Here is a 17,147-nt window from a genome sequence, read left to right on the forward strand (position 1 = left end):
TGTTTTGGAGAGGTACAAGGAAAATACAAACAGCTAATCAAAAAAAGTGAGATGTTACAAAGGGTGATGAAGTAGGTTTTAAATAGGAGTGAAGATATTGGGTAGGTAATTCTAGAGCAGTGAGTCAAGGCCCACAGAACACTAGAATAGAAAAATCTTGAGGTCATACATGACGTGGACAGAAACTGCAACTCACATGGGCTGGGATTAGCGAGGACAGAGGGGACATGGGTATTATTAGAAAGGTTATTACAATGTTATTAGACCATAATAAAGCATTAAATTATCTCCTGGAGAAGCAAATAGACTTTGCACCTAATTAAACATCAAGGTTGGCACTATTGTTGGGATGTATTGCACAGTTATTTTAAAAGGCATTAAGTGAGTTAAAATAAATGGGCTGATATTTCTGGTAACATAGCAACAGGAAAATGTCACAGAGGAGCATGCACATTTTGTTCATTAATGTTGCCAACAGCGACTTCTAACCTTTATCTGTGTGAGGTTTTCATTTCCAATTTTTAGTAATAAATTTTTACTTCCAAGTTTTGTGTCTTAATGTGCGATTTCTGACTGAAGCATTTAGATTAAAAGAATGTTGTTTTAAACAAGATATCTCCTGAAGAAATCAATTTACTTTTTGAATATTCTTATCTGCGGTTCTTTGCGTTTGATAGTTTTCAGAAATGCTATGGGGGAAACCTGCATCTAACTTGTGTACCTTTGTGTTGTCTTCTTCGAATGTCTTCTTCACTCTCTTCTGAAGGCACTGGTGGGCCCTGAGCTCCCATAGCACAGCTTCCAACAACCTCGTCACCCTAGCAGTTATTTTCCATTTGCCGGCCCAGCCAGTGACTGGCAAGCTATTGGACCATGAGGGGCATTACTGACAGATTCTGCCATTATGCCCTCACATTTTAGCCGCAGTCAAGGAGAGCGAACAAGCGTGGGAACCCTGCTCCAATTCTTCACCTCCCTAGCCTGCTGGTGCCATGATCAATGCCTGTGTGGAGCTCGCACATTCTCCCCATGTCTGGGTGGGCTTCCTCCAAGTGCTCCGGTTTCCTCCCACACGCTAAAGATGCGCAGGTTAGGTGGATTGGCCGTGCTAAAGATTGCCCCTTAACATCAGGGGGATTAGCTAGGGTAAATATGTGGGGTTACAGGGATGAGGCCTAGATGGGGCTGTTGTGGTGCAGGCCCAATGGGCCAAGTGGCCTCCTTCTGTACTTGTAGGGATTCTATGATATTATGAACAATTACAGCACACACATTTCCACCCCCAGTGGGTAAACTGATATCAAAGCTGTGACTGACATGTCTGACTTGATTCATTTGACATTGCACTTACCAAAGGCAGCATATAGTCAAGTCAAGAGTAGGTTTTTTTTAAAAAACAATGTATGAACTAACAATCAGAATGAAAATTCAAGTGTATCTTTAAGAAAATACGCGATACTGGCTGGAATTCTCTGACCGTTCATGCCGGTGGGATTCCCTGGTCCTGCCGATGGCAGAGCCCTCGCCGTGAGTTTTCCAGCAGCGTGGGGTAGCTTTAATGGGAATTCCCGTTGATAGCAGCAGGAACAGATCAGCCAGCCTCCAGGGTAAAAAAACACTGAGGGGAGACCAGAGAATCTCACCCACTCTGTCTACGCTAAACATTAGCCCAGCAAATATATTTCCTGTCTAGGGAGATCTCAACCATTTATTTTAAATAATGTGGAGATGCCGGCGTTGGACTGGGGGGGGGTGGTGGGCACAGTAAGAAGTCGCCAGGTTAAAGTCCAACAGGTTTATCTGGAATCACGAGCTGCTCCTTCACTGGGTGAGTTATTTTATACAGCGAATAGGGGAGATTCTCTGGCTCAGCGGCTTTCCGGGCAGTGGGAGGTGATGTGCTGTCTGTAGGAATTCTTGTTGAAGTCATCCCAGGCCACCAGGAAACCTGCAGCTGGGGGTTCGCTGCCGGCAGGACCAGAGAATCCCATCGGCAGGAATGGTCAGAGAATTTGAGCCAATATCTCCTTAAAACTGCGGACAAAATAACGTTATCCAGGTGCTCCTGGTTTTTCTGCGTTAATATTGCAAAGTGATTCACTTAAGAGTTGTTGAAGGTTAGGCTTGGGGGTTAGTCCATGACATTTGTTTTATTTATTAGTATCACAAGTGGTAGTGGTGGGGCTCCCTCCAGTGGAGGGAGGCCATGCTAATGGCATCTCTGTTCCACCTCCTGGTCTCATTCAATACAGGCAGTGCTAATGATGGGCGGCATGGTAGTTAGCACTGCTGCTTCACAGTGCCAGGGATCCGGGTTCAATTCCAGCTTCAGGTCATTGTCTGTGTGGAGTTTGCACATTCTCCCTGTGTCTGTGCAGGTTTCCTCCCACAGTCCAAAGATGTGCGGGTTAGGTTGATTGGCCATGCTAAGAAGTTGCCCCTTAGTGTCAGGGGATTAGCAAGATAAATATGAGGGGTTACAGGAATAGGGTCTACATGGGATTGTGTTCAGTGCAGACTTGATGGGCCGAGTGGCCTCCTTCTGCACTGTAGGGACCCTATGATAGGCTTACATTAACACCACAGTGAAGTTACTGTGAAAATCCCCTAGTTGCCACACTCTGGCACCTATTTGGGTCCGCTGAGGGAGAATTCAGCATGGCCAATGCCCCTAACCAGCATGTCTTTCAGACTGTAGGGGGAATCCGGAGCACCCGGAGGAAATCCATGCAGACATGGGGTGAATGTGTAGACTCCACCCAGACTGTGAGCCAAGCCGGGAATCGAACTTGGGTCCCTGGCACTGTGAGGTAGCAGTGCTAACCACTATGCCACCTATTGAAAAGGTGATTTCTAAAGCCAATACTCTTTAGTCACTAATCAGCTTGTCTCGTGCTCGATTGCAAAAACATTAATGGCTCTGCAGTGTAAACACAAGCTCCTCTTCTGTGTTAGCAGGAAAAGCACTAGATATTCTTGCTGACTTTTCACCACAGCTGTTCCAAATGAGACAGCCAACCTGGCAAGAGACTGTCAACAGTTTCAAGCAGACAGGTTTGACTTTTTAAGGACCAGAATAGATTTTCAACAAGAAAATCAGAAGAAAACGGAAAACACACTGGATTATTCTACACACACAATAAATTGTGAAATACTCACAGAATCCCTATAGTGCAGAAGGAGGCCATTCAGCCCATTGAGTCTGCATCCTGTGCTGTAATTTTCTTTGTTCTTTGACCACAACCCTATCCAGCCCCTAACTCTCATGTATAAATACATACGCTCATGTATTTACCTTGCTAGTCATCCCCTGACACTAAGGGGTCTAATTCATCATGGCCAATCAACCTAACTCACACATCTTTGGAGTGTGGGAGGAAACCGGAGCACCCGAAGGAAACCCACACAGACACAGGGAGAATGTGCAGACTCCACACAGACAGTGACCCAAGCCGGGAATCGAACCTGGATCCTTGGCGCTGTGAGGCAGCAGTGCTAACCACTGTGCCACCCCAGTATTCTGCACTGTTCTCTAACTCTAATCAAAAATCTTCCCAGTAAAGAATTTATTTGCAGGGATTAAACTGGTGAACAATATTATTTTAAAGCAGTAGTAACAAATAAAAACAAGAAAATGCTGGGGATTCTCAGCAGGGTACTTGGAGAGAGAAACGGAGCTGGATCCCTGACCTTTCATCAGAATCGGGAACACGTCAGAGATATAAGTTTATGTTTATTTATTAGTGTCACACGTAGGCTTACATTAACACTGCAATGAAGTTACTGTGAAAATCCCCTAGTCACCACACTCTGGCGCCTGTTGGGGTACACTGAGAGAGAATCCAGTGTGGCCAATGCATCTAACTAGCATGTCTAGATTGTGGGAGGAAACCCATGCAGACACGGGGAGAATGTGCAGACTCCACACAGGCAGTGACCCAACCCAGGAATCGAATTGGGTCCCTGGCGCTAACCACTGTGCAATGTAACAGGTTTTCAGAAAGTGCAGAGGCAGACAGAATTTTGCTTTTGTTCTTTCCTTCCCTTTCCCTCTCCTGTTGAACCAATCTAGAATTTTCCATCTTTATTTCAGATTTCTAGGAACCTTCAGTCCTTTTCATTATTTCAATCGCAACAGGTGCTGTTCCCACCCAAAGCTTTACCAGCTGAGATCTGGACCTGGAAAAAATGAACAATTTTGCTTCCAATTTCCACCCCTCTCTCACCTTCACCTGGTTCATGTCCGACACTTCCCTTCCTTGATTTCTCTGAGGCCATTGCTGGTGATAGACTGTCCACTAGTATCCAAGTCCCACAACTACCTTGACTACAGCTCTTCACACCCCGCATCCTGTCTGGACTCCATCCCATTCTCTCAGTTCCTTCACTTGCGCCTCCTCTCTTCTGATGCTGCCACTTTCCAAAACAGCACTGCCGACAGGTCATCCTTCTTCCTCAATCATGGTTTTCCACCCATTGTGGTTGACAGGACTCTCAACCGCATCTGACCCATCACCCGGGCCTCTGCTCTCATCACCCCCCTCCCTCCCAGAACCAGGATAGGGTCCCCCTTGTCCTCACTTTTCACCCCACCAGCCTCCACATTCAAAGGATCATCCTCCGCTATTTCCGCCAGCTCCAGCATGAGAAGAATTGACTGCTCCCACTCTGTTTGCTCTCATTCACTCCAGTTGAGTGAGTAGTAAACCAGGAGGGGGGTGGAGGCCTTGTGGTGCAGTGGGTTAGCATCTCTGCCACTGGGCCAAAGCTCTGAGGTTCAAATCACCCCAGGGCTTGACGGTCTAGGAAGGTTCATTTATAAAACCTCCAAACTGGTTGGACATCAACCTGCAAATACTTCCCACACACGGCATTGGCAGGCTGTAAGGGCAGGAGAGATCCCTGCTCAGCAATGTAATGGAAAGAGTTTGGAGCCTCTACCATCACTGTGCATAACCCCTGACTACAACCCACATGGAAAATTACAGGTTGCCACAACAACTTGGACTGCTCGAGTGATAAATAACACACCACCAAATCAGGAGCAAACAGGTAACCAACCTCCACATATGGTGGCACAGTGATTAGCATTGCTGCCTCACAGCGCCAGGGACCTGAGTTCGATTCCTGGTTTGGGTTGCTACGTATGTGGAGTTTGCACATTCTCCCCGTGTCTGTGTGGGCTTCTTCTGAGTGCCCTGGTTTCCTCCCACAGTCTAAAGATGTGCGGGTTAGGTGGATTGGCCATGTTAAATAGCTCCTTTGAGTTGGGGGTCTAGCTAAAGTAAATGCATGGGGTGATGAGGATATGGCCTAGGTGAGATTATGGTCAGTGTAGCCCCGATGGGCCGAATGGCCACTGTAAGATTTCATGATTCTATATCCTCTCTTAGCTGCAAGGTTCTGAGCTAACAGTGGGAACTTGTAGAATTACCCCTTATGGTTCTAAAAATAAATAGATATTCCTGAAATGCTCATTTAAAGTACCTGAACAGTTTTCATATTTATATATATCTACACTATCCACACATCATTCCAAAGATAGGTGGATTGCCATGCTAAATTGCCCCTTAACACCAGGGGGTTAGCAGGGTAAACAATTTGGGTTATGGGGGTAGGGGCTGGGTGGGATTGTGGTCAGTGCAGACCCGATGAGCTAAATGGCCTCCACCTGCACTGTAGGGATTCTACAGTCAGCCGAGAAACATAGTTTCAGGTAAACCAAACTCAAAATCGGAATCCTGTAGTTGTACATTATTTGTTTACCTGCTTACGAACTTTACATACTTAGCTAGAATTTCTTGGAAAAGGCTTCATTCAGATCTATTTGGATAACTAAGAGTCTGGGTCCGTTTTTGTAACACCGAGTCCCTTTCATTTAACAAAATGTACAATGCTGATCACAGTTAACCTTGTATTCCTTTTAAATGTACTTACGTCTCATGAGTTCCAAAGAAGAAAATTGGATATTTATTTGCTGGTGGCTTCACAGCTCCCTCGGGGAGCTCATCGATCTGTTGAGCAAGAGAAGAGGATTCAGCATGATCATCACCCTCAACACAAACTCACGTTAATGACTTCAGCTCTTCAATATTGTACATGCTCATGAGTATAAAACAGAAACTAAAAGGAAACTAAAACCTATCCCTGCTTGGTAGCACTGAGCTCAGGGGATTTAAGATAGTTGGGGGTGGGGATAGGTTTGGTGGGGAGAAAAGTGTCTTATCAGGCTCCTACTATTTAACTATTAAGACCACTTGCCACAGAGGAGTGGTGGTCTAATTCAAACAGCAAAGTCTCCCTCCGAACAAAGAAAAGTACAGCACAGGAAAAGGCCCTTTAGCCCTTCCAGCTCATGATGTCCTAACTAAAGGAAGGGAAGTCTAAAACCAGAGGGCATAGGTTTAAGGTGAGAGGGGAGACATACAAAGGGGTCCAGGGGGGCAGTTTTTCCCTCAGATGGTGGTGGGTGTCTGGAACGAGCTGCCAGAGGCAATAGCGGCACGGTAGCACAGTGGGTAGCACTGCTGCTTCACAGCTCCAGGGACCTGGGTTCGATTCCTGGCTCAGGTCACTGTCTGTGTGGAGTTTTGCACATTCTCCTCGTGTCTGCATGGGTTTCCTCTGGGTGCTCCAGTTTCCTCCCATAGTCCAAAGATGTGCGGGTTAGGTTGATTAGCCATGCTAAAAGTGCACCTTAGTGTCCTGAGATGTGTAGGTTAGAGGGGTTAGTGGGTAAATGTGTAGGGATGTGGAGGTAGGGCCTGGGAGGGATTGTGTTTGGTGCAGACTCGATGGGCCGAAGGGCCTCTTTCTGCACTGTAGGGTTCTATGATTCTAAAATAATAGAGGCAGGTACAACTCTGTCTTTTAAAAAGCATTTAGACAGTTCTTTGGGTAAGATGAGGAGAGAAGGATATGGACCAAATGCAGGCAATTGGAACTAGCTTAGTGGTCAAAACAGGGTGGCATGGACAAGTTGGGCTGAAGGGCCTGTTTTCAAGCTGTAAACCTCTATAAACTAAAAAAAATCCTTCTGCTCTTAGTCATTGGAACAGTCACACCATTTTAATCCTGCACTTTGTCAAACCTGTTGCAATAGCCTGGCCATGGGCAAGATCCTGGTCAAAGGAGGAAGGCCAGGTAAGTTTATTAAACTTCTAAACGTTTCTTGTGAGGCTGGAGGAAGCTCACAAGGAGATCAGCTGCTTCCCTGGACCCAGGCTTCAGCTCTCGATTGTGGACTTTCCCAGTTGAGCCCAACCACCCTCCCCAGCCTCTTACTTAGTTTCCCAGGAACTACTGCCCTGGGTCCCCATCCTGCCTTCACCTCCTCCCCCACCACACACACACCGAGCTGCATTCTGTCTCCCGAGCGCTGGCGGTGATGCCAAATCCCTTTAGTTTCAGACGGGAGTGAAGAGTTGGGAAAAGTTAAAAATCTCCCATCCTTCTCTGCCCAGCTTGGTCCTTGCAGCTATGCCAGTTCATGCCCACAGTTAGAATTTCCTAACTGTGCCCCAAACACTTTTATATCATTGCTGAGATCTGTAGTGACATACAATTGCTGCATCCGATTTTTTTTTTAATCAGTATTACTTACATTGTTAGAATCATAGAATCCTGTAGTGCAGAAGGAGGCCATTCGGCCCATCGAGTCTGCATTGACCACAATCCCACCCAGGCCCTATTCACGTAACCCCACGTATTTACCCTTCTAATTTTACTTCTGCTAATCCCCTGACACAGAGGTCAATTTAGCATGGCTAATCAACCTAACCCGCACAATTTTGGAGTGTGGGAGGAGAGTGGAGCAGCCGGAGGAAACCCACACAGACACAGGGAGAAAGTGCAAACTCCACACAGACAGTGACCCGAGGCCGGGAATCGAACCCGGGTCCCTGGCGCTGTGAGGCAGCAGCGCTAACCGTTGTGCCACCGTGCCGCCCCAAAGTTCTTTAGGAAATTTGCTGTGATTACATTTTCTTTATACAAGGTGGAATTTTAGCCCCTCCCCGCAATAGGCAGAGTTAAAATTTCGAAGGCCCAGCACCTACAGACTTACAGTTTTAATGAAGATGAGTGACTAATCCCCTCCCCACACCAACAACAACCATTTGGAACACTTTGCCTTCCATTGTTCTGAATGTTAACACAAAGCTCAATGACAACTTCTGCCCAGCAACAACCACTCGGTTTAACCAACAGAACCATCAGACTGCAATCTGCAAATTCTCCAGTAATTAACGTGGAATTAAAGTTGCGTAACATCATATTAAAGCAAGCTGCAAAAATCAATTTGAAGTAAATCATATTGAGATTTTGTTGGGTAAAATAGGTATCAAACAAATGGGGTCCAGCTTATAAACTTATTACTGATTCAAGTCAATATTTCAGATGCAAAGGAGACTTAGAATCCCAACAGTGCAGAAGGAGGCCAGTCGGCCTATCGAGTCTGCACTGGTTCTTAAACAGAGCATCCCACCCAGGCCCTATCTCCATAACATCACCTATTTATCCCGCTAATCCATACATCCTGGGCCACCAAGCAACAATTTAGCACGGCCAATCCAACCTAATCTGCACATCTTGGGAGGAAAACAGAGAACCCAGTGCGAACCCACGCCGACACAGGCAGGACATGCAAACTCCACACAGTCACCCGAGGCTGGAATCGAACCCGGGTCCCTGGCGCTGTGAGGCAGCTGTGCTAACCCACTGTGCCACCGCACAATCTCAATCCTGTTTCCTTTGCAAGCAGAAAATCCAATAGCAGCAACAAAGAAAGGATCAGCAATTACAACAGACGGCCAGTTAAAACTAAATGTAGGTGATTCCATCGGAGGCCATTCTTACAACTGAACTAACCAAATCCAGGGCATCCAAATTCTATTTGATAACATTCAGATTACATCACTCAACCATGCTGTGATCTGGGTGTGACAATGTTTTAAAGGCGAATATTTTACTGCAATTTCATTGTTTATTATCTTGGTTTTGGTGAACAGTGAGTTTTAGGGGTTGATTAAGATTCAGGATGACCCTGGGTTTTAGGTCAGTTCAGTTTTAAAGGCTCTGTGTGTGGAATCTACTGTCATCTAGTGGTAGAAGTTTTAATTGGAGATAAATGATTGATTAAATGACTTCTGATTTTCCTCATTATTAGAACATAGCTTCAAACATCATCGAATCACTACACAGCAGAAGGGGGCCATTCGGCCCGTTGAGTCTGCACTGATACTCTGAGGATCTTACCCTGCCCTGTCCCAGTAAGCCCATGTATTTTCCCAGTTAATTCCCTAAGCTGCACATCCTGGGACACTATGTGGCAATTTAGCATGGCCAATCCACCTAACCTGCACATCTTTGGAGTGTGGGAGGAAACCAGAGTACCCAGAGGAAACCCACACAGACACAGGGAGAATGTGCAAACTCCACACAGACAGTCACCCAAGGCTGGAATTGAACCTGGCGCTGTGAGGCAGGAGTGCTAATCACTGTGTAACCATGCTGCCCTTGTGTTCATGTGTTCCTATTTCATCCCCATGCATAACTACTTTGGTCTGGTGTCCTGTCTACTGCCTTGGTATGTGAAGTCTATTTTCCAATTTTCTTTTACCAGAAGGCAACTAAGCCAGTCAGAAACAGTGAGAAAATATGTGCTCATTCTTTGTCTTTCATCCCTTTTTTTCATTCATTAAATGGATGTGGGCGTCGTTGGTTAGGCCAGTATTTATTGCCCATCTCTAATTGCCCTTGGGAAGATTATGGTGAGCTGTCTTCTTAAACTTCTACAGTCCATGTGGTGTAGGTACACCCACAATGCTGTCAAGGGAGGGAGTTCCAGGACTTTGATTGAATGACAGTGAAGGAACAATAACATATTCCCAAGTCTAGATGGTGAGTGGTTTGAAGGGGAACTTCCTGGTGGTGATGTTTCCATGTATCTGTGATTGTAGCTTTGGAACCTATTGTCAAAGGAGCCTTGGTGAATTTCTGCAGTGCATCTTGTAGGTAGTACACATGGCTTCCATTGATGGTGAAGGGAGTGAATGTTTGTGGTTGGGGTGCCAATCAAGCTGGCTGCTTTGGCATGGATGGTGTCAAGCCTCTTGAGTGTTGTTGGAGCTGCACTCATCTGGGCAAGTGGGGAATATCCCATCACGCTCCTGATTGTGGAAAGGCTTTGGGGAGCCAGGAGATAAGATAATTGCCGCAGGATTCCTAGCCTCTGATCTGCTCTGGTAGCCAAAGTATTTATACGAAAAGTCCAATTCAGTTTCTGGTCAATGGTAATTCCCAGGATGTTGATAATGGGGAACTCATTGAATGTCAAGGGGCGAAGGTTAGATTCTCTCTCATCTGGTCATTGCTTGGCATTTGTGTGGCACGTGTTACTTACCACTTGCCAGCCCAAGCCTGAATATTGTCCAGGTTTTGCTGCATTTGGACATGAACTGCTTCAGTATCTGTGGAGCTGCTCCACATTGTGCAGTCATCTGCGAACATCCCCACTTCCAACCTTCTGATGGAGGGCAAGTTATTGATGAAGCAGCTGAAGATGGTTGGGTCTAGGGCACTATCCTGAGGAACTCCTGCAGAGTTATCATGGAGCTGAGATGATTGACCTCCAACCACCACAACCATCTTCCTTTGTGCCAGGAACGACTCCACCCAGTGGAGAGTTTTCCTGCTAGTTCCCATTGACTCCAGTTTTGTTAAGGCTTCTTCTTGCTAAACTCAATCAAATGCTGCCTTGATGTCAAGATCTGTAACTCTCAACTCACCCGAGTTCAACTATTTAACCCATGTTTGAATGAAGAGTGTAATAAGGTCATCGGCTGCCTGCCCTGGTAGAACTCAAACCAAGCAGCTGTGAGCACTCTATTGCTGAGTAAGTGCCACTTGATAGCCTTGTTGATGACCCCTTCCATCACTTTAATGATGACTGAGTGTAAAGTGATGATGCAGTCATTAGTCGGGTTGGACTGTCCTGCTTCTTGTGTGCAGGACATACCTGGGCAATTTTCCACATTTCTGGGTAGAAGCCATGTTCTAGCTGTACTACAAGAGCTTGGCTAGGGGTGAGGCAGGTTCTGGAGCAGTTCCTTGCCGGGACTTGAGGAACTGAGTTACAGAGAAGACTGAGGGGAGATTTGATAGAGGTGTATAAAATTATGATGGGTATAGATAGAGTGAATGCAAGCAGGCTTTTTCCACTGAGGCTCGGGGAGAAAAAAACTAGAGGACATGGGTTAAGGGTGAAGGGGGAAAAGTTTAAAGGGATTATTGGGGGGGGGGGGGCGGTCTTCACACAGAGAGTGCTGGGAGTTTGGAATGAGCTCCAGATGAAGTGGTAAATGCGGGCTCACTTCTATCATTTAAGAAAAACTTGGACAGCTACATGGGTGAGAGGGGTGTGGAGGGATATGGTCCAGGTGCAGGTCAGTGGGATTAAGCAGAAAAATGGTTCAGCACAGCCAAGAAGGGCGAAAGGGCCTGTTTCTGTGCTGTAGTGTTCTATGGTTCCAGCCTTTGCCACCTTCACTTCACATTTCCAACACCTGTAACATTGTGATTTTGCATTTGTTGTTATCTATCTATATCCATCATAATTTTATACACCTCTATCAAATCTCCCCTCATTCTTCTACGCTCCAGGGAATAAAGTCCTAACCTTTTCAACCTTTCTCTGTAACTTTGCTGTGTAGATTTGTGGAGTACTCATTCTCCTCTGCGACCTGTTGCTGACCTCCCGGTGCGTTCCCTTCTCCATTTCTAGTTTGTTTTGGGCTTGGCTACTAGCTTTCCAAGATTCCTTCATCACGGATTAGGAGAGATTTCGCTCAGCCCTCACTTGCTCAATGCAAATAAGAGCTGAACATAGAACCATGGGATCCCTACAGTACAGAAGGAGGCCATTCAGCCCAACAAGCTTGCACTGACAACAATCCCATCCAGGTTCTATCCCTGCAACCCCCTACATTTACACTAGTCCCCATGATATCAAGGGACAATTTAGCACGGCCAATCAATCTAACCCATACTTCTTTAGAGTGTGGGAGGAAAAGGGAGCACCCGGGTGAAACCCACGCAGGCATGGGGAAGGGTGCAAAATCTACACAATCACCCAAGCCGGGAATTGAACCCGGGTCCCTGCTGCAGCGAGGCAGCAGTGCTAACCACTGTGCCGCCAAATTTGAAGACAGCTCAGGCCCCTCTCTTCTGATAAAGGCCAGGAGATGTCTTGGCTCCTCTACATCCTACAACAACAGCCTGGGTTGAAAATTGCTCTTCCCTGCTGGTTAGTCAGGTGCTGTGATATCTGAGCTCCTGTCCTCTGATGCTATAGTGCGGCGACTAGGGAATTTTCATAGTAACTTTGTTGCGGTGTTAACGTAAGTCTACTTGTGACTCTAATAAATAAACTTCAGTTCTGCTCCTGGATTAAATTTCTACTTCTGTAACTAGCTTGTTCCTCCATTTGAGTTTGCACTTCTTGATTCCATTGTGCCATTAAGAAATCATCCCACTAAATATCACCTTATCATTGGATGGACACCTTACGTAAGAAGTGTGAAAGATGTACTTAAAACTGGATACATCTTGTTTTATTTTCTGTTTATCCCACAGTACAGTCATAAAACATTTAGCAACAATAGTCAAAGACACTTCTTGTGTTTTGTTCTCTTGAAAATCTCAAGTTCTGGCTCTTGTAGTATCTTTTATTTAAAACTGGCTATTATTTTCGCAGGCACAATTGGCCGAGAGTCTGCTTTGTACTGTTTAGAATTCTATTTACTCAGCTATAGAAAACAATTAAGATGCAATGCAGCTGAATGAAGCTACAAAGAAACAAAAGGGGTGATATCATTTTCTGAAATCCATTCCGTGAGTTGTGACAACCAGAAGCCCCGTCGGTGTTGTTTACACAAGGGCTTCATTGTACCTACATCAACAAGCAATAATCATTATTAACGCAGTGCACCTTAGATTATATGAAGTTATGCCAAGATCCCTCATGCACGGCTTCCAGAAAGCAAAACGGCTGACGCAATCGGAGGGATTTTACAGCCTCGCTCATCCCAAAACTGTAAAATCCCTCTCAAGGTCAACAGACTTTCATTATCCGCGCCTGATTCCTGTGGCAGGCGGGGCAGTAATATCCTGGCCAAGGTTTGGATTTCTGACCACTTTGGACCTAATCTTCCTGTGTCTGGTCTTGGGGAACAAAGAACACACAGCACAGGAAACAGGCCCTTCAGCCCTACAAGCCCACGCCACCCCCATTTTAACACTCAGTGAGTGCCTCATTCCAATCCTTCTTCCACCTACGACTTTTGTCTACATCTCATGGACTCCACAATAAAGGGGTGCAAATTTAGAGAATTATATGTGTGCCAGATTAAGGGTGATTCAACTTAGGGACAATTGATAAGTTGTCCAAACCAAACCCCAGCTCACAGGGGGTGCACCTGACCCATACGGGATTTCATGTTCCAATAGTTTTGTCTTCTCACACCAGGGGCGTGTTTGTGTCGCAGTTTGTGAACTGCGCTGGGATGATTGTAGGAGTGGGGATGGGGTCCCTATAACGGCCATCTTGGTTTTCCAATGCAGTATCCCAGCTCCCAACAGTGTTCACATGCCGGCTAAACCTCACCCCTTATAGAACCCCTACAGAGCGGAAGGAGGCCATTAAACCCATCAATTCTTCACCGACCACAATCCCACCCAGGCCCTATTCCCGTAATCTCACATATTTACCCTGCTAATCCCCCTGACACTAAGGCACAATTTAGCATGGCCAATCATTAGACCGTTGGAGGAAACCGGAGCATCTGGAGGAAACCCACACAGACACGGGGAGAGTGTGCAAACTCCACACAGACAGTGACCCAATGCAGGAATTGAACCCAGGTCCCAGGCACCTGGGTGGGATTGTGGTCTGTGCAGGCTCAATGGGCCGAATGGCCTCTTTCTGTACTGTAGAATTTCTATGATTCACCACCCTCTGGGTGAAGAAATTTCTCCTTGCTTCAATCCTAAAAGGTTTACCCCTTGCCCTCAAACTACTCGTTCTGGACTTCCCCACCATTGGGAACTTTCTTTCTGAATCTACCCTGTCTAACCCTGTTAGAATTTAATAAGTTTCTACAAAATCCCCTCTCATTCTTCTAAATGCCAATGAATATTGGTGGGTTTCCTCTGGGTGCTCTGGCTTCCTCCCACAGTCCAAAGATGTGCGGGTTAGGTTGATTGAGGGTGCTAAAATTGCCCCTTAGTGTCCTGAGATGCGTAGGTTAGAGGGATTTAGCGGGTGGATACGGGGGATAGGGCCTGGGTGGGATTGTGGTTGGTACAGGATTGATGGGCCAAATGGCCTCTTTCTGCACTGTAGGGATTCTATAATTCTATGGATATAATCCTAACCGACTTAGTCTCTCTTGATATGACAGATCTGCCATCCTAGGAATCAGCCTGGTAAAAGTTCGCTGTATTCCCTCGATAGCAAGGACATCCTTCCTCAGATAAGGACACCAAAATTGCACACAGTACAATACTATTAGGATTTTCTAAATGGCCTATCGTAGGCTCTGCCATTTTCCCCCTTACTGAAGTCAGGCTGATAGACCACAGGAGAGGTTTGAGGAGAAAATTCCATTTCTTAAGGCAGAGGAAACTGAAAGAACGCCATCAATTGTGGAATGATAAACATCAGGGTTGCATAAGAGATTGGTATAGGTGCAGAGATCCCAGGGGGTTGTAGGGGATTACACAGACAAGAAAGGATGGGGACCACGAAGACACTTGAAAACAGGGTTGGGGTGGCAGTGGGGTTAAGGAACCAAGCAATTTCCAGTTCCTAGAATCATAAAATAGACCCATAGAATCCCTACAGTATAGAAAAAGGCTGTTCGGCCCAACGAGCCTGCACTGACAACAATCCCACCCAGGCCCAATCCCTGTAATGCCATACTTGTTCTGCTAACCCCCCCGACAGTGTTATTTCTCACTGTCACATACACTAAGGGGCAATTTAGCAGGCCAATCCACCTAACTGGCACATCTTTAGACTGTGGGAGCACCCGGACACAGGGCGAATGTGCAAACTCCGCACAGACAGTGACTTGAGGCTGGCATTGAACCCGGGGCCCCTGGCACTGTGAGGCAGCAGCGCTAACCACCTGCGTCACCCTTATCTTACTATTCTTATTCTTCAAAGTTCCCCGTTTCTTCCTCCGAGTTCAAGAGGCCACACACCTAACAAGCCGAAGGGGTGACATTTCATTTTGTAGCAGCGTTTTCCAGCTGCATTTCACCCGATGTCTGGAGAACCTGGTGCACCCTCCAGACACTAGTTGAAACCATTGTTGAGCCAAAAAGTTCAAACTGGAATTCTAAAAATAGGCACATCCAGAAATACTCTGACAGCACTTCCTGTTGGTGTGGTGCGACACCGCCAAATATATTTGTGGTATTAAATGAGCATTTGTATCAGGACTAAAATGTCCATCACAACTTGTGACTCAACTCCCTCTGTTCACTAAATTTAGCGCAGATAGACTAAGTATGAAATGGGTAAACTGCATTACATAGAATCTATTCAGAAAATACCTTTGAGAAGGCAACACTGCATTTCGGACTCTCTTAGCATTGAGAGGGGATCCAGGGCTGGAAATTCCATCATGTGTTTAGAACTCATGCACGCTCTGGATATTTCTTCTCATGAATGCAAAGACAGATAACAAACACAAGCAAAGCCCGTGCCTCATATGGATTGAGATGTGACTGTTATGGGCAAACAAGTCGAGGGAAAAAGAAACTTTAGCTTTGTGCTGTTTACAATCTTCTTCCTGCTGCCGTCGTACTTTCAAAAGGTCCTATTGTATATCAAGCAGATCTTTCTCTACACCCTAACAATGACTGTAAAACTACATTCTGCACCATCTCCTTTCCTTCTCCCCTACGTAAGGCCAAAAGGGAAAATGCTGGAAAATCTCAGCAGGTCTGGCAGCATCTGTAGGGAGAGAAAAGAGCTGATGTTTTCTTCCTATAGGCTCGAAATGTCAGCTGTCCTTACAGATGCTGTCAAACCTGCTGAGATTTTGCAGCGTTTTCCCTTTTGGTTTCAGATTCCAGCATCCGCAGTTAAGTTGCTTTTCCCTCTGTGTAAGATATGTCTGTATAGCATGCATGAAACAATACTTTTCACTGTATCCCAATACACGCGACAATAATAAATCAAATCTCAGGAAATTTCAATTAGATATATTAGAGGTCTTGAAACCATTGCAGTGTGGTAAACATAGCAATCAACTTGCATATCACAAACTGGTCGCCTCACTACAGGAAGGATGTGGAAGCTATTGAAAGGGTGCACAGGAGATTTACAAGGATGTTGTCTGGATTGGGAGGCATGCCTTATGAAGATAGGTTGAGGGAGCTGGAACTCTTCTCCCTGGAGAGACGAAGGTTGAGAGGCGACCTGATAGAGGTTTATAAAATGTTGAGAGGAATAGATAGGGTGGATTCTCGGAGGCTATTTCCCAGGGCTGAAATGGTCGCTACGAGAGGACACAGGTTTAAGGTGCTGGGGAGCGAGTACAGAGGAGATGTTAGGGGTAAGTTTTTCACTCAGAGGGTGGTGGGTGAGTGGAACTGGCTGCCGTCAGTGGTGGCGGAGGCGAACTCGCTGGGGTCTTTTAAAAGACTTCTGGATGAGTATATGGGATTTAATAGGATTGGGAGTTACAGATAGTTCTATGGCCTGGTAGGTATGGATATGATCGGCGCAACTTGTGGGCCGAAGGGCCTGTTTGTGCTGTAGTGTTCTATGTTAAGCAGCAAAGAGAATAATAACCAAATCACCCGTTTCAGCTGTTGGCTGAAGGAGAAATATTGGTCAGGACACTAGGGAGAACTCTCCTGGTCTTTATCAAATAACGCTGTGGGATTTTTTACAACCATCTGAGAGGGGCAGAGTCTATTATAGAATCACATCTCACAACAAATCCCAAAGATTGTAGTAAATTACAGAGATAATGCTGCAAAATTCAATTAAAATGTCCATAAAGGTGTCATTTTAAGTGAGTCTGGGTAGTAAAAAATATATTAAATATTTTGCTCCATAGCACAGTGGAGCC

The 17,147-nt window shown here is 45.8% G+C and overlaps 1 protein-coding gene across 1 annotated transcript in view; it reads right to left on the minus strand.

The window, feature by feature from the left end:
• hdgfl3 (HDGF like 3) overlaps nucleotides 1-17,147 on the minus strand; it is a 118,547-nt gene that overhangs the window by 34,637 nt on the left and 66,763 nt on the right. Inside the window, exon 2 of the mRNA XM_080214250.1 lies at nucleotides 5,938-6,014. Coding sequence (XP_080070376.1) covers nucleotides 5,938-6,014 — 77 coding nt within the window. The remainder of the gene's footprint in view (nucleotides 1-5,937; nucleotides 6,015-17,147) is intronic.

This window comes from Carcharhinus amblyrhynchos, chromosome 28 (assembly GCF_965287045.1).
Source record: "Carcharhinus amblyrhynchos chromosome 28, sCarAmb.v2.hapA, whole genome shotgun sequence".
Lineage (NCBI taxonomy): Eukaryota > Metazoa > Chordata > Chondrichthyes > Carcharhiniformes > Carcharhinidae > Carcharhinus > Carcharhinus amblyrhynchos.